At 37.3% G+C, this 21,866-nt stretch overlaps 1 protein-coding gene across 1 annotated transcript in view; it reads right to left on the bottom strand.

Moving 5' to 3' along the window:
• Positions 1-18,526, bottom strand: part of fgfrl1a (fibroblast growth factor receptor like 1a) — a 254,817-nt gene extending 236,291 nt beyond the window's left edge. The window contains exons 1-2 of the mRNA XM_028801583.2: positions 17,883-18,526; positions 12,896-12,972 (exon numbers count right to left, since the gene is read on the bottom strand). Of these exons, the coding sequence (XP_028657416.1) occupies positions 12,896-12,959 (64 nt within the window). The 5' untranslated portion in view covers positions 12,960-12,972; positions 17,883-18,526. The remainder of the gene's footprint in view (positions 1-12,895; positions 12,973-17,882) is intronic.
• Positions 18,527-21,866: the final 3,340 nt, after the last annotated feature.

The following is a 21,866-nucleotide window of genomic DNA, read 5'->3' as shown; positions in this document are numbered from 1 at the left end:
GGTGGCAAACAGATGTCTAATTTCTAAGATCATGCCCGATGCATTTATAATAATGGTAACCAGACAACTCTTGCTCAAGCAGTAAAACACAAATAGAGGCAACAGCCGAAGAGTGAAATGAGAATCTGGTAAACACATTTCCTGCTGAACAGGGTGAGCCTAAACAGATTTCCAGAGCTACCCTATCCACCTCCCCCATTCCAGTCTCTGGATGCTTTATACGGCAACAAACTTTAATCAAGGAAAGCACAAAAGCAGTCTTTTGAAGAAAAAAGCTCACTCCCACCTATGCATAGTCCCTCAACTAATTGCTGAATTAATTAAATAAAGGAAGAAAAATGGTCTGTAAGGAAGTTAAAAAGGTTTTCCAGTCTCTGACATTCTCACTGAGCGCTGGGTATGTTTTCCATGTGAGCACTGACAATGGGAATAGGAATTCTTTTTCTTTGGTCAGATGAAGATCTTTAACATGGCAGTCTGAAATCCAATGGCTTTCTGAAAAATGAGCCTAAGACTCTAAGATTAAGAGAGAAAAAGGTAAATAGATTCCCATCATTTATTACTGTAGTTTAAGAAATAAAATTAGAGGGATGCACAACTGATTCATCTCTATATACATATAAAATCCAACATCTGTCTGGCTGTCTGGCTGTATGTATGTCTGTCCGCTTTTCACGAGAGAACTACTTAACGGATTTTGATCGTTTTTTTTTTTCAATAATTTGTTCCACTTGATTTTTCGACTTCTCTCATAATGCTAAGTTTCATAATTTGCTTGCAGTACTGATTTATTTGTGTGACAGAGAGGCTGCGGGCCGAGGGAAGGGGGACCTTCCTCACTCATGCGCCAGCCTCCTTTCGAATCAGTCTACCTCTGGCTAAGTTTTGGAGCATACCTTGCCTCCGCTTACCTATCGATACCTGTTAGTTTATTAATTTTTAAAGTTTGTTCTGTTTCACTACTATGCAGGCAGAGCCGTGGGGGGACAGATAGTATTACATAAATTAATATATTTTAATGTTTAACACTTTTCAAATGTCTACATATTTTACCGAGTTTGAAATTCAAAATAAAAGAGACAATTATGTGTAAACACAGTCATCCACAGCTGTGCCCCAATCCGCATTAGAGCTCTGTGTTTTAAAGGGCTGGGTTGTTAAAACAAAAAAGTGCCCCATTAGAACAAATGAGTAAGAGCCAGATGGGCTTGGCATAGCAGGTAATAGGAAAGATAAAGGATTCTGAAAGCAGTTTCAGCTATATTTTAGAATTACTATAAAGATGATTATGAATACCAAACAAAATAAGACAGCAAATGTAAAACTTCCTCTATGTTTTCAACAGAATACTGGGTCGTTATAAGTTGCACCAATTCTGAAAAGTATACAGTCTAAGAACACTTCAGTATTACCCTGTAGAAAGTCCTTGATCAGGATACACAAGACACACAATTATGGACTGGGGGCCCCAACCACATAATTTTATACAAAGGGGACAAAGCCCACTGCAAGCACAACAAGTACCACAGAACTAGAAAATAAATATATTTACTGTTAAATATACTGTACAATCTAATACCTCTGTATTTTTAATCCTGCGTTATTCAGTAGAAGGTTGCCAAGAAGTGAAGCGAAAAGTAACTGGAAAAAAAAATCCTGACCACTTTGCCAGGGCACACCACTCCAATTAATCCAACAATGTGCCTTTAGAACAAAGATGGAAACACACATGAAGAAATGGGAGTACAATGTATACGCAAGCTGCACTAAGAAAGCACCAAAAATTATGCCTCAGCCCAAGATTCAGACACTGTGACTTGGCAACACTTTTCACCGCATCACTATGACATTCAGTAGAACGTTCAATACTATACAACAGGCAAACTATATCAAATCACAGTTAATAAAAGAACATAAGAGCAAAGGAACCATTCTGATGAAAAAAATATATTCAGCCTACTCTACCTAGTCAAACTCAAATTTACTTAATTCTTTCCGAAACTTCCAGGTCAAGATCTAAAAGTTTCTAAAGTTCCATCATATACCACACAGTTTGGTAATGTATTCTAACTATTTTTCGGAGTGAAGAAATACTTTCTATCATTCAAGTGAATTTTAATCAGCTTCCATCTCTTCTCACATGTTCTTGTTGAAGAACTAATTTTGAATTAACAGCATGAACACACCATACTAATTACCTTCATAATTTTGATTTTCTATCAAGTCAATCCGTACTCTGAGTTTGCTTAATCTGAAAATTATAGTTGAATTCCTCAAATTTTACCTTACTATCCATGACCCCTAGAATCAGTCTCGTCACCCTTCTTTGGACTTTCCTTGTTGCTACTATGGAAACCAAAACTGCTTCTGGAATATTCTACATGTGGATTCATAAGTATATTGTATATCTTAAGTGTAAGCACCCTTAATTTGTACTCTATGCAACATGCATTGTAATTTAACATTTTAGGGTTAGGGTTAGGTGTTAGGGGTAGGGTTAGGATTAGGGTACATAACCTGCTTCTCATGGCACAGAACATGCTTGGTTATTGCCACCTCTGAATGAGTACACATGTAAACAATCATTGTCATGTAATCTTACAGGCAACTCTTTCCTTATATAACCTTAATGATCAAACTGTGTACTGTTCCTGTCAGACATATTTCCATAACTAAGGTGAAAATTGCAAGCTAACCAGGAACAGGTACCAAGTCAACAGAAAAATACCTTTGTTGAGTGAAGCAACAGTGAAACTGGATGTGATGGCACTATACACACGCAGAAAGAGACGTAATAGTTGAATCTGAACATCATGAACAGTGCGTTCTGAAAGTAATAACTCACACATTCTGTATACTAAAAAGAAAACAACCACCCTGACCGTTTGCTTTATAGATCAGTTAGAATCTACTTAGATTTTCCAAACATTGCAGGAACATTATTGAGTTCCATTTCGCACAACAGGCTTCTAGTTAAACAAATGGCAATAGGTCTTTCATTCTTTTTAAATGAGCTCTGATCAGTCAATTAGCCCCACTGCTAGGCAGCATTTGTAACTCCCCCCTCATCTAGAAAACAAACAAGACATGTAAATAAAGTCTGGCTGGGTCTCCTTTATTATGCTTTGACCTCTCATTATTTTTTCCTTTCAGCCTCAGTATTCAAAACCCAGCAGATGGGACGCCAGACAGAAATTCCTTGCAGCAGAACAACAATGTGTCATTATTTGCAACCAACCCATTTTGACTTTAACTGCATCCTTTTATGAATGAAAAAATGAATAAATAAATATATAAAGAAGACGGCCTGAAAGCCATCACCATGCTTGACATTGCGCCGCGGATCTCTGTTTATAACTAGGAGCGCAGTTCATTCAAATGGCACACGCAGGAAGTCGCCTGGAGTTACTGGCTATATTCCTTCCTGACAAAACTGGAAATATGTTAATGAAATAATTAGGTTAGGTTGTGAGGAGAAGCATGAAGGTTGTCATTCTCGAGCAGAGCTATACAATGGCAGGACTGTGCAATCAAGACAACTGAACAAAACCATGTCTATTTGACTTGGACAAAGCAAAGTCGATTTAAATCGTAAAGAAGCCCCTTGACTTCTTTGTGCTTCTGGAAATTTCCACTTTTCTAAGCCACTCACTCTCTTTCCCCTGAGTCAAAAGTGACCTTGTGTTCCATAAAGTTCCACTTAAGACTCTCGCTTTCCAGGACCTCACATGCCTATACCTGCTTTACAATTACTCAGATATTTGGTCAGAAGTCCAACACTTCATTGTAAATGTGGACTGTCAACCTTTCTAAGCCAGCTATACAACCAAATCACACAGTGTTGTGCATTTTTTTAAGGTTGCTGAGCATCAAGCTCTCCAACACTCATAATGTAACACTGGTATGGATTTTACATAAGATGTTTATTCAAGATGTTGAAAAATATTTTTAGAGCATAGACTATTTAATGACCAAAGCAGATGACAGAGGCAAAGGTTTTAGCTTTAACTGCAAGTCCACAGATTGAAGCTACACCAGCAGTGCTCAAAACATAGCTTGGATTTATGAAACAATAACAAATAAATGTCATACACTGCTTTTGAATTTAAGCAGCAAGCCACTTTAAATAACACAAATGCATGTTGTCTTGATCTTATTATATATATTCAGTGATATCATTATCATTCTATGCTATTTATTAAATTCACATAAATTCAACCATTTTTTACTCAGTTTCATTATTCATTCATCTGTCCATTTATTTTTTGAAATATAGACTTTTCAGGAGCCAGGAACCAATCGTTTGGGGATCACACACCCACACACATTCATGAGATCTCCTGCTGACTGCCCTGTGTATATCAGCAGAAAACAGTGAGGGAAATACAATTTCAGCAAAGAAGACCCTTAGGCCCAATCAAGCTGGCACCATTATCCATTGATCAACTATACCACTCATAATTGTGTTTTTATAGTGGTTTTAACAGTATGAAGAAGAAAAATGGCTTTACAGTCCAAAACACTATTAAAACTAATCTGCATAATCTATAGTTTGTGACTCAAGCAAGATTGTTTCATATTGCAAGTAACTGAGGGTGGGTGGTGTTTGGGTGTTTAGTTAGAGTACGGATTCTGTTAATTGTGTTCCATTAGGTCCTGTTTAATTTGCTATGTTTGAAAATATTCAATAAACAATTGATCCAATCAAAAAGAAAGTTGTAAAATCACGAATAAACTTCAAACTGAATTTGAAAAGCATGGCAATCAGTAATATAAAACTATATTTCTCACTTAAAATATGTTTGAAAAATGGTCCATTTTCCTCCTATTACACTGCACACTTTTTCAGTTGAATAAGACAAATGATATGAATTTATATGTACATTCATCAAGAACTCCATGTTTTCATGTGCACCTATGGTAAAGCTGCGGCCCTTTCCCAGACATACCCACCTGAGTATGGTGATGTCCCTGTTAAAAAGACTGCTAGAGAGCCTCGGGGATGGTCAGCGTTATACTCTCCAAAAGATTTTTACTTCTTTAGCTGAGAACAGGATTTTAGGGACCTTAATAACTCCACTTGATGCTATTTTAGAAAAAATGGGCAAAGTGGTTTGGCCAGCTTGTAGGGTTTAAAGGCCTATTCTTGCCAAACATTTCAAAGTTCTGTTAGAATAAACACAGAACCAACACACCATACAATAACAGGGTTTACTTCCCAAAATTTAGAAAGGTTTGCAGATTGTAGGCCCAGATTGAACAGCTATTGGAACAGCTTATTTATGAGGGGCTTCTTTCTTTATTAGGTATGTGAATATGTTGAATCAATAAAGAAATCCCACACTAATGTGTCCATAAAATTTACAGAATCACTACACCCGAGTATAGCAAAAAAGGAATATTTTAAAAATTGAGTTAAAGTCATAGGCTATTATTTGTTTCTATTTAAAACAAATCAAACTGCCAAGATCCTTCACTGTCAAGTCACTTGTCAAAATAATTTACCATTTTATACAGTGTGTTTAATCATCTGTCTATGGTCTATACTCATTTTCCTTGGGTAATGCCTACTCCATCTGCAACAGGCATAAGATGACAATCAGTCCTTGATGCAGCAATGAGCACACTCCAACAGCAGATTAATTTAGAGCAGCGGCATAATGGTTGATACATAATGATAACCCAAAAGGTTGCAAATGAGTTAATCTGTAAGTGATCTTGCTTCAAAAATATAGAAATAGCTGTACTATAGAAAGTTGCTTTGAGGAGATGAGGGCATCGACCTAGAAGTGTATCTTTGGATTGTGGAACTAAAACAATGTCTCTGTAGAAAGCAATATCAGTACATAGAGAACATGCAAACTTCCTACAGGAAGTGAACTGGGGTCCTAGCTGTATGCAGTGGCAATGTTATCCTCTATATTATCATTACATCCACTACCAAAAATAACTTGCAGCAAACAAAACCCATTAATCTCTTTTGAATTCAAACAAAATCCTATACAATAGCAAAGAAAGTCAATAAGGAAATTTTAAAGAATACCACTAAGGGTGGAGTGGTGGCTCTGAGGCTAAGGAGCTGCGCCGGTATCCCGAAGGTTGCCGGTTTGAATCCCCGTCATTGCCAAAAAAAAGGCCACTGCTCTGCTGGGCCCTTGAGCAAGGCCCTTAACCTGTAATTGCTCCAAGGGCGCTGTACAATGGCTGACCCTGCGCTCTGACCCCAAGGGGTATGCGAAAACTACCAAATTCCTAATACAAGAAATTGTATAAGGCGAAATAAAGAACAAAAAAAAATAATAATCTTGCTCCATCCACATAAACTCTAGCCTCACAGAATTTTGTCTATCCAGAAAGACATCTCTTTTTCTTTAATTTCTTGGTTTTTTTTTTCCCAGTGGTATATTATGCCAAGACACTCAGTCATTCATGAGTCTTCCAATCTGATAAATTAAGCAAACGGCCCATTAACAACACATTATATCTCACCAGAACCGTTTACGTTTCAAATGGCTCTCCTGACATTATCATTACCCAATTTTTGGCAGCATCACAGAACCACCATATGTGAAACAAAATAATTGTCTATCTAATCCTATTAGTTTTCACATTTTGTTTACTTTGTCCTTCAGTAACAAAAATAATCTTGCCTCTACATTCAATACATCATTGTTAGACCGTTTCAGATGGAATCTGCTCAGGCACCAGGGCACAATATTGAAGTCTATGTTATGTCTGTATTACATTTCTGAAATAGTCTAAAAGACTTTAAGATGCGGCGATGGTGTCCCTGAACAAATGTACACAATACCTCATTCATAAAGCATTAACAACTAAGTGAAACCTTGCAGCATCTTGCCCAGCAGCAGCCACAGTTTCATCAAGGGAGAGCCCCTTTGTGATATTCATTACCACATACACAGACGGTCTCTGCCAAAGGGTAGACTTACAATGTAAGATTTCCACCTGGGATTCTTGCCCCAATTTATAAGAATTAACCGACTTTGGCACATAAAGAGCAAGCATTGTTTTGGATCAAAGAGTAAAGGCAGGGAAAATCCATGTGAGCTTGCAGGCAAGTTACAAGTGTAATGGTTTACAAAGAAAAAGACAAAAAACATTCTCGGACTTCTCTGAGTGACAGTGCAGTTGATATAGCAGACACTTCCTTTGATTTACAAATGAAATTTTATGCTGAAGTTTAATGAAAATGGAATTAGTCTTGTGACTGTTAAATAACTGAAATATTTGCCATTTCAAATATCAGGGATTCACAGAGAGATGACAAAAATGTAGTGTGGGAGATGGCTGGCTGTTCATCTCGGCCAATACCAGCAGGCCGCTAGATGGTGCCCTCCCTGTAGCATGGGAGTACCCCGAAGACCAGCAGGGAATCATGGACAATGGAGTATTTATTCCCGACCCTGCTGGACACCGTGGGGCCCACCAAAGGACGCTGCAAGGAGGCTCAAGGACTTATACGTGCCCTATAACCCGGAAGTACGTCCTGATCACATGACCAGAAGGAACGATGTGCTCCCGGGATGAAGAAAAGGACTTTTAATCTGACCCGGAAGTGATAACAAGTCATGGACTGCAGGGTTGGAACCACTTCCGGGTCAGGGACTATAAAGGACTGTGGGAAACCCCAGACGAATGAGCTGAGCTGGGTGGAAGGGTGGCAACGCGTCTGGGAGAGGAGGATTGGTGATTGATTATTGATTTATTGTATGAGTAGTGTGGAGTGGAGGGTGCTTTGTGCACGTTGTTATTATAAAAATAAAAAGTCTTGGACTTTTACCTGGTGTTTGGTGTGGTACCTGAGGGTTCAAGGGAGCAATAGCACCCCTTACTGTTACAGTAGTTAGCTTTGTTAAATTACAGAAAAAAATGAAAAGGTTCATTAGTTGTTTAACTACCACTAAATTCATGAAAATGGTTATTTTGGAAGTTATACACTCATAAAAAGGGGGCTTGTAAATCAAAATGTATCCATTCATCTTTCCATTTTTTTATTACTTATTATACTGCAGAGTTGTTGGGGCCAAAAAGCTATTTCCTAGCAGTACTGAGGCAGGAGTCACCCCTGCAGAGAAAGTTGCTCCTATGCTGAGCTCACCAACGCTTATACAATTTTGCCTCACCAATTAACTTAACATGGATATTTCCAGGATGCAGAAGGAACTGGCAGTACTTAAAGAAGCAGTGATCAGGCCTGGAATCAAAACCAGGTATCTGGACCTGTAAGAAACAAGGGTCTACTTTGCTTCCATAATATAAGCATTTCTAAATAACTTGAGAGGAATAATAAGACACGACCAGCAAGGGACAGGGATGTATTTTAAGACATATTAGTTAATATCTGTCCATCCATCTATTGGTATCTTATTGTCCAACATAACCCATTCTGGGTTGTGGAGGCTAAGGCTATTCATGCAGAACAGAGTGTAAGACAGAAAGTAGAAGCGTTTGAAGTGGATACACATAAGTGCTGTGTGTGCACCACCTTCAAGCTCCACGATCCACTGACATTCAATCAAAGAGGAAGAGTGGGCTGGTCCCCCCTTAAAGTATTGAGTGGCGTAATACACATTGCACCTTGTTCAAAAAGTGGAAGGGTTCCCCTTAAAGTCTTAAGCAGCACTTTACACTATAAATCAATCGACGGGTGGTTTTGAAAATGCATGATAGCAGTGGAACCAGGAGGTACCAAACAATGCTGGTATGCAAATGGTAAAAACTGAGAATACCTGGTACTCTGTACTCTGGACCCGTTTCCAGTCCATTAAAGGGCTAACTCATACGGACATACACACTCATCCCATACAGAGTTGTAAGTTACATTAACATGCATATCAAAAGGCTGCAGATAGAAAACTGGAGTGTGCAAAAAAAAAAAAAAGCAAACACAAGGAAATGTGAAAACTTACACAGATGGTCCCCAGACCAGTATTTTAAACCAAAGCTCTTGGGCTGTGAGACAACTAATAGCTAATAGCTTCACCACAATGTCACCCATGCTGATAGTGAAACACTAAATTAAATTTGTCCAAACTGACATGTTTTGCATCGATCATTTTTTGCTATACCTTTGTTTTGTTGTCATTGTTTAGGGTTATCCAGCTAATGATTACAACATAACAAAACAGTATTATTAAAATCTTTGGACAAATAATCTCCTAATCAATAGAGATAAAAATGGTAATAATCCTGACAAACATAATCCTGTAATCTCTATAAAACAAAAGTGATTAAAAATCCAGAGGAAATTAATCCTATGAGCATGTCATAACAATCAAATATGCTATATTGTGATCACAACATAACCACACAGTAGTAGGGGAAACTGTCAAATGAATAGACTTGAACTTTGAAAACTTTGGATGCAACTGACAAAATCTTTTCAGTCAAACTTTCACCCTAATGTGAGTTGAAAAACAGATCTATGCTCAAACAATAGAAAAATTTTATTTAATCACAAATTATTTGCAATACCAGAATGTATGGATTTGCACAGAGTGCTGCATTTACTTTTCCCAGCAGCAGAAGTATAACTTCCAAAAAAACAAAATGGAATGAGTAGTATAGGAAAGATTTTGTCTCCTTTTATTATGCCTGTTTCTTTGAACTGACCTTTTTCTTCTTGTGGTTGGTTCTTTTATCAAAAATCAATTCCATTCGACATGATAATCTTTTCATGCTTTATCCATTCAGTGAATCATTGAAGACATGCAATAACAAAACAAGCAGCATTCTTTACTGACACTTGTTTTAATTTTTCACCACATATTGGATCACCATGTTCTCTGCATTTTAATTCATCTATACGGCGGCGACACACGCAAGCACAGCCAGGTGTGTGTGTTTTTTTCTGTTTTTTTTTTGTTGTCCTACCCTTATCTTTGAACTGCATTAAGTATGCCAAGTTCTTAAAAAGTATTAGCGTTTTATGTGTAAATAACTACAACTTACCTAGACACACAAAACATTATGTGTGTTCAAAGAAAGTCTTCTTAAGTCCATGTAACTCATGGTGAAGAGCCCACATGAGCAAGTCTGTTTTGTAAGAAATACGACTGTTGACACGTGCTGGGCACAAGACTCACAGTGTCTGGACACACCTTTCTAAAGGTTTTAAGATGCTGCCTCCTACGAATAATTCAGACATCACTTTAAAGAATGTGCAGTTGTATAAGCACATATTTTTCATTAATAGTCTTTACTGTTCATTTTAGTTAACACAATTAATTAGCCAAATACAACTTATATAATGCAAAACCACACAGCTTGCACTAAAATTCAGAAGATGTCATACGAATTAAGGAGTAAAAAACTGAATGTTCAAGTAATAGTTTTATATTGCAAAAAGGTGCCATATAAAATCTTTATTCATATGCAAGACAAAAATTTTGCAGAAAATTGGAAGGTACACTAAAAAATAAGCAGTACAACAGTTCTGATCTTAAATTTGTAGAACTGAGCTATGCAGTCTCAACCCAGAGGCTGACTATTTTATTATGATTTACAATGGTTTTGAGAAATCATGAAATCTATAGTATTATCTATTATATTACTTTATATTGCATGATTTGTAAAGAAATTTGTTTATAAGGTTAATTTGAAAAGTTTTATATAAGATAAACCTTGATTGATTAAACTGCAGCTTCATACATGGAGGGATCAGAAGCTACAAACTTGCTTTTTAAAGTCCACCTGCTTCTTTATTTCGTGTTATCCTTCATCTGTGCTTTTCCTCTTATGTTACTTTACATGCACAAAGGGAATAACAAACTAATACTTAGGCTGAGGATCTTTGCCTCTCTGAAGACTTTCATTCTCACTACCAATGACCATTTTGTTACAGTTTCATGAAGTGGTGTTCCTCACCAAGAAGTATTCTGTCTTTGTTTCTGCTGCTATTAGGTTAGGTTCAGCTACTACAGTGCCAATCAGGATATACGGGTATGTAAAATAAATGGATACCATCTATATTATTAAAGTCATCTCAATATTATTTTTCCATTTTTTAGCAGTCAATCAATGCCATATTTTATTTTACTTTTAACATAAAAATGATGAATATATGTTTCACCAGCAACTTCCACATATAATAACTACAAAAACAGAATTTCAGTTTGACAACTATAAGGTGTATTGACATAAAACACGAATGACACAATTAGCTGATTCATCGTTCCACCTATCTCAGAAAAAAGAGGCTTGTAGACAGGTATTTTATTGCATTCATTTTTTCAATTCATTTGTTGTTTTTGGTTACACCAGGTACCCATGTAGCATTAGGCAGCTGTCTATCAAGGCCAATTATTCAAGGCTTACAAAAGCCTTGTACTTTAAGAAGATGTAATAATCTCCTCTTTACAATTCCACCCCCTACTTACAGAAAACTGTTGTGAAATAGGGTGTAAAAGCATACTCTTCTTTTTGTCAGATGTTACTGCCAGGCTAGGAACCATCACACATGGTAGGGATCAATTAAAAAGACTGATTTTATTTGTCACTGATAGACTGCTTAAGGATCTCGGGAAAAGGAAAAGGTCAGGAATTTGGGGATAATGACCAAGCAAATACTACAGACTATTTACAAAACAGAAAACTCGTTGCAGCTCCAGAATTTCTGCTATGTGGGAGGACACCACACTGCCATTATCATGGGACCTTTATCAGTAAGGTTGAAGAGGAAGGACAAATTATAATTAATCAAATAAGCTGCACCACTCAGAGAAAACAAGCCCCAATTGAATTTCCGGCTATCCACAACATCACCTCAGCAGCAGAGCCTCGGATAGAGGTCTTCAACGGGGCTAGCCCCCACAGCCTGGAGGGGTTTTCCTAAAATAGTTGAAACACATTGAATATCCTCTTAACCATTATAAAGGTTGTTAGAATTACTGAACCACTGAAACACTGGTCTCCAGGTGCAAGACAAGTAACTTGGTTCACTGATGTGCCTAATGGGGAATTAAATCTTTTTTTTTTTGTTTAAGTACCAGCAAATCCAAAAACAAAACTGTTTTATCAACAAAGAGTTCAGTATAAAGTAGGTGTCCATACTTAGTACCAGCTGCCGAATGGCTTCACTGATAGTTTTCATGATTGATATGTAATAGGCAGGGTGTAAAAAATGGTAAATGTTGAAAATCGTTTTCAATCTATTCTTTTTTAACATAAAATCAGCTGCATAGAGTGTAAAACAGGAGGGATATGTTAACCAAAATCTGAAAGACTGCAGTGGCCAGTTATGAAATCAAGCACTGGCTCCACCATAAGTGGCTATTATCTTTCCATGAAAGCTACTGTAGTTAAGATGCAAAGTCCAAGTGTAAAAACTAATGACACTATAATTTAAAAAGGCAGCTCAATGTAAAAATGTGCGCAATAATTAATGCAATTTTTGCGGAAGAAGTACTTTTTTGCAATATATAAGTATCAACTACATCTGCTGTTACAAACTGCTTAAAAAATGCTGACTCTAAAATCCTCGCTGCCTGTGTGTTTTTAGCCCTTTCTGGAGAGGTTAATGCATGTGTTTGTTTGGCTTTGCTTTTCAGAATGCTTTTTCAGCACAAGCTAAAACACTGCAGAAGGGGAGTGAAGGGGAGGGTGGGCTCTCCTGATCCTCACAGGAATGTCATTGTTGTTGTTTTCTTTTTGTCCCCTTTCCTGAGTGCTTTACAACTGGGACTGGTCTGAGAATTCTGACAAATAAACAAAAAAATCACTGGGGCTCAACTCAGTAAACCAAGCCACACCTTTTGGTAAGAAAGAAAGAAAGAAAGAAAGAAAGAAAGAAAGAAAGAAAGAAAGAAAGAAAGAAAGAAAGAAAGAAAGAAAGTTATATTAATATTTGAATGTAAAACTGAACTTCCTTACATACCCCTTGCACAGCTGGATAATGCAAGTATCTCCAGGAATAAAACTGCAAGGTGAAAAAATTCCATTCTTCCAATCAGCCTAAAACAAAAATCAAGATGCATCAACTAAATTGCTAGTTCACTTTTTGTATAAAATATACAGAACTTACATAAACTGGTCCTAGCAAATTCTAGATTCAAAAATGTTGCATTGGAAAATTCATGAATGCGTGGATGGACTTACAGAATCAAAAACAGCAGTGTTCAAAATACGTGCAACATGATCACAGGAAAAATTAATGAATATGACATTCTTCAACATGGGTGATAAATACATAGCGATAACAAATGAAAATTCAATTATGCTTAAGATGCTTTCTATCACTCACACTCGATAATGCAATCCAATGGGTTTTGGGATACATATGTAAAAAAGTAATTTCTCTGGTGTGCTTGGTCTGCATTTTGCTTCCTGCCCTGTATTTTCTTTTTCCCTGTGCTCCAACACTTCTTCATTCTTAATTAGGATTTAGTAAAATGAGTATATCATAAGATTTTTGGTAGCCTTTGATTTCTCAGATGCTGAGAAATTGATTCACATTTTTGTTTTTAGTCGACTCGATTAAATGAATGCACTCCAAAGTAGACACCCTAAGAAAGACATCAATTATTTTCAGTTAATTTAGAACCTCAACCAGGAAAAGAATATCTCAATATATCTCACCAGTTTTAGCACCATTGCACTGGTTACCTGTATCCTTTAAGATTGATTTAAAATAAAACTATTAGTAATATATAAAGCTCTGAAAAATCTTGCCCCTTCTTACATTTTGGAGTGTCAGTCCCCATCCGTTCCCAGTCGTAAATCTTAGATCTTCGAACACTGGTCTACTTATTAATCCAAAAACTAAGCATAAAAGTTGAGAAGCAGTCTTCTGCTGTTATGTACTAATAATCTGGAATACTTCATAAGTAGGCATGTGCCAGGCTAATACCATGGAACAGTTTTAAAAAATCCTAAAAACCCATTGCTACATTTTAGATACACTTTTTACAGATTATGTAAGTATTAGAATATCTCATACTTCTTTGATTTGCAATGATTATTAACCTCTACTTTCTACATTTTCTTTTCTGGTTTTCCATGGTGGATTTTTGTATCACCACCACCTAATCTGTGTATCTACTGGGCAGCCATCTACTGTGCAGCCCTGTGTGATGTTAAAAGGATTCTGGACACTCCGACTGTCAACAAGATCCAGTACATTGTTTCTTCTAGGACAAAGCTTAAAAACAGTAGGAACTACTTAAGCACATTAATGGTACATAGAATGCCCATTGGGGCAGGTCAACACTGTGTGGTCATATGGCCTTGGAACCTCTGCAAAAAGGTCTTGACAGGATCTCGCCAGTTTTTTTATCCTAACTGACCATAGCATTAGACTTGTTATTATAATTAAAAGAAACTTAAAAATTAATCCATACTTATTTCTCAAATTTTTCTTTAACCTCTTGTAAAGTTTGAGGTACAGGCCTTGCATGCAAATGCACTATTGAAACAAACTTGGTTGTCGTTGCCCAGTTCCATATCCCACCCAGGGTTCTCAACTTATAATTCATTTCATTTATATAGCACTTTTCTCAGTACTCAAAGCACTATCCACACAGGGAGGAACTGGGATGCGAACCCACAATCTTCCACATTCTCCTCACTGCAAAGCAGCAGCACTACCACTGAGCCACCTGTATTGAACTAAAGGCAGGGATTCTACCTAGTTCTTCATCCAATAATTGAGTCCCAAACCTGTCAAGTAGAACACTTTTTCAAATTTATGGTGGCACAGTTTGTTTTGTAACCAGCCTTTGACTGTGCCCTACTATAGTGGACTGTACATTGGACTGTGGACTACTCTAGTGTCTATCTATCTATCTATCTATCTATCTATCTATCTATCTATCTATCTATCTATCTATCTATCTATCTATCTATCTATCTATCTATCTATCTATCTAGTGTCCACCCACACTGCTTAATTAGAGACTTTAAGAATGGTAATGTGTGAGTGTGCCCTAAGATGGACAAGTAACTCATCCTGGGGCTAACTGTCACCTATGTATAATACAGATGTGTTAAGGAATGATAGGTATATATTTTTTTCCAGGGCTGCGTAAAGATGCAGAAGCAGAAGGTACGTGTACAAGAGGGCAAATTTCAAACCAGTCATTAATTTTTGAGCCAGTCTTTTAATTACAAGCTCACTGGGTGTCAGGGGTGGCACTGTGGTAGTGCTGCCGCCTCGCAGTTAGGAGACATGGGTTCACTTCCTGGGTCCTCTCTGTGTGGAGTTTGCATGTTCTCCCCGTTTCTGTTTGGGTTTCCTCCGGGTGCTCTGGTTTCCTCCCAAAGTCCAAAGACATGCCGGCTAGGTGCATTGCCGATCCTAAATTGTCCCTAGTGTGTGTGTGTGTGTGCCCTGCGGTGGGCTGGCACCCTGCCCGGGGTTTGTTCCTGCTTTGCACCCTGTGCTGGCTGGGAGTGGCTCCAGGAGACCCCCCGTGACCCTGTAGTTAGGATATAGCGGGTTGGATGATGGATGGATGGATGGATGGATGGGTGTCAGGGTGGGCCTAAAATAGTTGTGTTGGACAGGACACAAACTAACCATGGAAAATATTGCAGTCTTTAGAAACGTGTTTTCCTGATTATCCGTTCATCCCTGGAGACTACCCCAGGTAGGATCCATCTCTTTACCAAAGGACAGGCCATTCAAAAGTCCAAACATAAGTAATAAATATAAATTAGTAGGCTGGTGTATTTATGATAAAAAAACAAGGCTGTTATACCAGTTCATACAATAAACAGGGCACAAAAACAAGCGGTTGTCTGTTAACCAGTCAATTCCTGGATTCGTAAATGTTCATTATAATTAATATGTAATAAAAAGAATCCATCTGAGAAATATGCCATGTACTGGTACACCTTACCAACAGAATCATCCTGAAATGAACACGTGTACTTGGTTAAAATAGATTCCAGGCCATAAATGATGCATTATTAATTTCAATAATCGTTGCATTTCATTAAGACTCTTGCTTCTCCGAGTAATCCGCATTCCTACCTCTTGTTCTTCCTTGGTTTAAAGAGACTATGCCCTCGGGACACAAAGCAATCTAACAATTGCATCCAACAAGGCAAGTAATTAGTTTTGTCATTAGGTACTAATTTGCAACGAAAGTTCTTTGGAGGCGTAAAAATGTCTTAATCTCCCTCCCGCAGGATCTCCTCTAGGCGAAAGCAAAATCTTTACGGGCGGTAATAAGCCAAGCAGTTTGGACTGCACGAAAGATGGCTAACATTTTTCTTCCCTTTAGCTGGTCTGTGTTTGCCCTACGCGATACAAATTCATGGAGGTGAGCTAAGCAGAGTGACATCAAAAGTAATCACTTCTTCATCTAAACCCTGAGGCTAATTAAAGAAAAGACTTCACCAGCCGATGAATCTGAAAAGTACAGTTATTGCAAAACTACAGATATTTTTAAGACGCTACATGAGAAATACGATATATAAGCATGTAATGGACAGGTCACCATTGTGTTGTTGGTTTGTGTTGCAGTGTTTGCAAAATGCAAAATTAAAGAATAACTCGTTACAGTTCGCATCCATGTGCTGCGTGTAGCTGCACAAGTGAACGATAAGGAAAGCCCAGCGTTCATTAAATACCGAGAGGCAACCCATCGGTGAGCTAGAATATGTATGCATTACAGTTAGTAGTAGCAGTATTTAGTGGTCCGACACTTGCGTAGCAATCTAATTTTACATATTATTACACCGCTTGACGCTGCCTAAAGAATGCACACAAAAAAAGTTTAATTTTATACGTCTTAAGCTCATTGCAGAATCCTTCGCATATTTATGGATGCTTTCAGTTTCTTGCAGGCATTTCGTTTTTTCCGCTCAGTTCATAGACGGCAGCTGTCAAAAGTCATAAATAGTTCTGCACATGCGGTACACACAGTGCTGCAACTCGGCACTCCAAGGAGCAAACCGCTATACAAAGCGGCAATTGTGTGAAACCGACATGGCTCGGAATACGTCAAAAATAGAAAACTGCGTCCTGTCTGTTCCGCTCCTTACATCACCCTGCAGACTTTTTTTTACGGAAAAGCGTTACATGCTTCCCAAGTATTAATCCCACATAAACCTTCTTAAGGGGCTGCGGACGCCTGACTATTATGAGCGAGCAAATACATGACCACCTCCTGTCGCGGTCGTGAACAATCGGGCTACGTTAACTGTTTTGGAAACTAATGATAGCAAGACCTGCTACTACAGTCCTCACTGCTCCAGATGCTCTCTAGTCAGGTGCAATTTTGCCAGCAGCCCTTGGATAAATGAATGGATAGAGAGATGAGCAGTGAGAAGCACAAGAGAAGTAAGTGATCATTGTAAACTGATGATCAGCTTGATAATGGTGATGGTATCAGTACTGTTAAGAACCTGCATTAACGGCAAAGTACTTCAGTTTCCACATACGTTTACTTTTTACCCAAAATATCGTACTATCTTGCACACGATGTTGGAATCGTAAAGAACTTTTCAAATTACCAAAAAATGTGTTGTGAACCAGAACTGAAACACATAAAAGCCAATAATAAACTACATAAATAAATATTATGACAATTAAAAACAACAGCAATGAAAATAATAAGGTTTATTAGTAGGTAAAATAATACTGTTATCAATAGTACTTCAACAATTCTTACTAATAATAATATAACTAGAAGTGTTTTTGCACGTGTGATAAGTAGTATAAGTCGCAGTAGGTTAACAGTTCCTTGTGGTAATATTGCTGTTAGTAAAATAATGTTAAGTCACTAAAAACAGTTGTATTAGCAGTGGAAACGTAATAGTATTAGTAGAAGTAATATCAGTAGTAGTTCATTATAACTATGATTAATATATCTAAATTGAAATAACTCATAAAGACGTGTTTGTTTTTCATCACTTACCTTCAGTTATTTCTTAATACAATCCGGTACCAGTTGTCTGGGCCACTTTCCATGATTTAAATAGGCTTCTGCTATAAATGTTAATATAAATCCAATACTTCAGGCGGATCCATGTGCTTCCCGTTAATTTACTGTCCTCAAGTATTCCTCGAAAATCAAAACAGCCAGGGGTAAATGCAATTCACAACACGCTGCTTTACAGTTGTGCGCTCTATGAGCAAATCCCACAAAAGCAGTACGACTGGATGCAAACTGCTAACTTCAAGTAAAATGAGATTCTTCGAAAAGGGAACCGGTAAATCGTTTACGATTAAATGGTAGAGGTTCGCTGTTCAAAAGGTAAACACTGAGTAGTCCAGGATAAAATAAATAATAAAGAAAACAAACAATCGCTTATGGATAGTTGTCCAGCGCGTGCGCTCCAAATCGCAATCTCAAAGTCCGCGGCTCTTCGGACTGTCTTGCGGGATCCCAACGAGATCAGCGACAGATCACTTGCCTTGAAGCTTCAGGGGGTACCTGGTTATGTCCTCCTGGATAAATTTACCGAATGTAGAATCCACGTTAGAAGCTTGAGGTGCATACTGTTAGAATCGCGGCAGTTTCGGGTTCAGGGGAGCAGCGCACTGGGACCGGAGCCCAGCCCCACTGTAAACTTTTGGCCAATCAGAGGCGACGGCCAGCAGAGTAGGCAAAACTTAACTCTTTACTCCGCTGTGCGATTCATTTACTGGAAGTCGCGTTCGGAAAAGGCGTAAAAACGGTGCGTTTACTGGCTAGGTGTTTGCTGCGTCCAAATGGAATTAAAAGTCTAACATAAGCTCATATCTTGGCTTTTACAATCGGCTGCATATAGTTATGAGATTTTAGATATTGTGTATACTTGCTTGCCACATACCGAAAAGGGTCTTTATGCAAATTGGGAACTTCTTTTGCGCAGTTTATTATTCTTTGTAAAGCTGCACTTTTAACAGTAAAACATGAAAAGCACACGTTTAAAGTGTCACCATCACCTGTCATAATTCTATTTATGTGAATTATGTGAACACTTAATTCTATTAAGTGTTCAGATTTTCTTCAAATTTGTGACTATACATGAGTCGTTAGCAAGGATCAATAATGTTCTCGTCAAACCGATTTTTAATATTAAAGTGCAAATTTCACGTGCCGCCCTATCGAATGTGGCTATGTTGTGAATTGAATCAACACTAACAACGTGAGTTGTACCCTCACCAATAAATGTTCTTTTATACTGAATCTCGCGTGGGAATGGGCTATGAATGTTAGAGGATTAGAGATCTGAGCTAAAAAAGTAACATATTAAAATGATGTTATGTGTTTAATGATGGAAGAGCTACAACACCAGTCAAAGCGATTAACACTAAAACCGATTTAATTTTTGGTAAGTTTTGATTTCACTTGCTCAGTATAAAAAGTACCTCTTACTAAACATTTACGTGGCCATGCATCCTTCCCCGTGTCTACAATGTCATTTTATGATATTAAGATTATATAATTGTAAAATTAATACAACAAAATGTTAACATATTCCTCCTACTCTTTTGAACTTTTAAGGTCTGGTCAGTTCGTGAGTTTATCATTTTTAGATCGCGACTAAAAAGAAACCTGTTGTCTCTGACTTTAAGTGCCGTTTTTTAGCATTAAAAATTCAAAGCAGCCCCCGATGTCGGGATTTTTTTTTTGGCCCGGGCTGCTCAGTTGTGCATTCTTTTCAAAGCTTCTTCTTGAATATGTGAATTCGCCTTGTAACTTTTTTTTTTCCGAAGTTCTTCTATTTGTAGTTTCAAATTGTAATGTTTATTTGGTCAAGCAGGTTGTGATGGTATTTGCTGTGAAAGGCTCTATACGAAATAGATGTTAAGGGTATGATAATGTGAACTACACCTTATATCATTGAAAACCATGAAACGCGCTACTTAATATTAAAAATCAGCTGTAAATAATAGGCTATATTGGATTGTGGTGGTTGTACATTTTATGTCTGGCTTTGCGTGTAACAAAAAAGAAGATCATGCATACTTTATACGATTTAATAATAATTTTTATTAGGCAAAATATTTAACAATTTTTGCTATGATGTTTTATTTTTACTATTATAATTATTACTTTGTGAAATTAAAAACACTTCTTTTGGAGACGTCCAATTACGATTTACTGTTTATTGTAACAGCACTAGAATGAACAAGAAATTGTACTTAAAGCTTTCGTTTACTCAATAGAAAAGTGGAATTATTTTGTTTAAATTTCCCCCGTAGGTACATATTAAATGCAAATATTTAACCAAGCAATTTTCGATCTGGTCTACGGTTATGTCTAATAGTGAATGAAGTAATACAAACTACTTTCAAGGTAATGAAAGTTTGAGTACTTCATTGTTCCGTTCACCTTTACATCCATCCATTTTCTAAGTCGGTTTCGATGGGACCAACTCTGAACGGATAGCCGCAGACTTTTTAATTTAATTTTTAAATAGTGTGGACATAGCCGTTTTGAAAAACAAAACATATTAATTATTTGTTGCATTAATATATAAAGAAATTATGTTCCAATTGACCATGGTATGTGATTCTGGGGGATGAACAGGACCCATGCAGTATATAACCGTTTCGCGCGGCGATGTGCCGTATTGGAGGCAGGAAAGACGGTGGGTGTAAAGACGGGTCGATTGAGTGCAGGCGTTTCCATGAAGTTTTCATTAGAAAAAAAATCATCGTAACTACTGTGTAAATAAAATTATTTTAATATAGTGAGCATGACTCTATTAAGTGTTACGTGCGTTTTGATATAAATGAGATTATTTTGTAAAACATTTTTTGATGATTTTCACCATGAGGCACAAGTTGAAACTGATACAACTTTCTTGAATATCTTGTACTGTATATAAAAAAGTTACTTACTTCTGTGCAGTTTACTAATGCAGGTTTTTATAACTACACCGTTTATATATATATAAATTTATGCGTTTATATTATTTTGATTTTTTTCATTTTTCTATACTCTTAATAAGCTGTTTCTTCAAATCGCCCTAGAGACAAGACGCTTAGAAGAATATTGTAAAATATTTGTTTTTTCAGGGTTTTTTTTCAGAAAATTAAGTACGGTTTTCGTAAATTAAAGCACTACTAGTTAATTACGTCCCACTTTTGATGAAAGCGCAGAAAATACAGTTCTGGTTGTATATATTGCGCTTCAGGCACAGCACGCTAAGCTCTTAAACTTTTAACTATAATGTTTACCTTATTATAGTATTACTATTATTATTATAGCTGTTTCCTACGTTCTCTATTCAAGTGTTTGCCGCATTTCTCGACATTTAGTACAAGATGAATCTGAAGACGGCATTGTTGACGTTAAAGTGTCGACGGCCACAAATATAAACGTGCGGAGAAAATGCCGCATCAACAATGCTAGCGACCTCTGGTGTTTGAAATAGAAACACGCAGTCACCAAATTAAGCAGACGCTTGGCTTTTTCATACCGTGACGGTTCCTGCCTTCTCCTTTGGATGAGTGAAGGTAACATTGATGTAAAGTTAGAGAGAAATACTGATTAATGGCAGATGACGGCGTAAGCACCCCCATTTAACAACTGAATTGGATGCCTTTATATTTAACAACTAAACCAGCCCCTGTCAAATGTGAAGAATGACCGCTGACCTTATTTATGACTTCAAAAATGATGAATAGAACTAAATGAGACGTCCCACAATATTACGGTTCTTCTTACGTGGTACAGGTGGCTCATATGAAATCAGAAAATAGTAAAGGGAATGTGCTGTACGGTAAAACGCTTTACACTGTATGGTTTAAATAAAACATTTCGAATACATCAAGGCACACCCTTCAATGTTAAATTTGTAATCCACCCACCCACTCACATCTGTGTTACCCACTCCCCCCCCATTCATGTTAGGCTGTCAACATCTTTTACTTTATTTAAATCATTTGGATGAGAATGGGAAAA

The sequence above is a fragment of the Erpetoichthys calabaricus genome, chromosome 5, assembly GCF_900747795.2.
Source record: "Erpetoichthys calabaricus chromosome 5, fErpCal1.3, whole genome shotgun sequence".
Classification (NCBI taxonomy): domain Eukaryota; kingdom Metazoa; phylum Chordata; class Cladistia; order Polypteriformes; family Polypteridae; genus Erpetoichthys; species Erpetoichthys calabaricus.
This window is presented reverse-complemented; position numbering and strand designations above follow the sequence as displayed.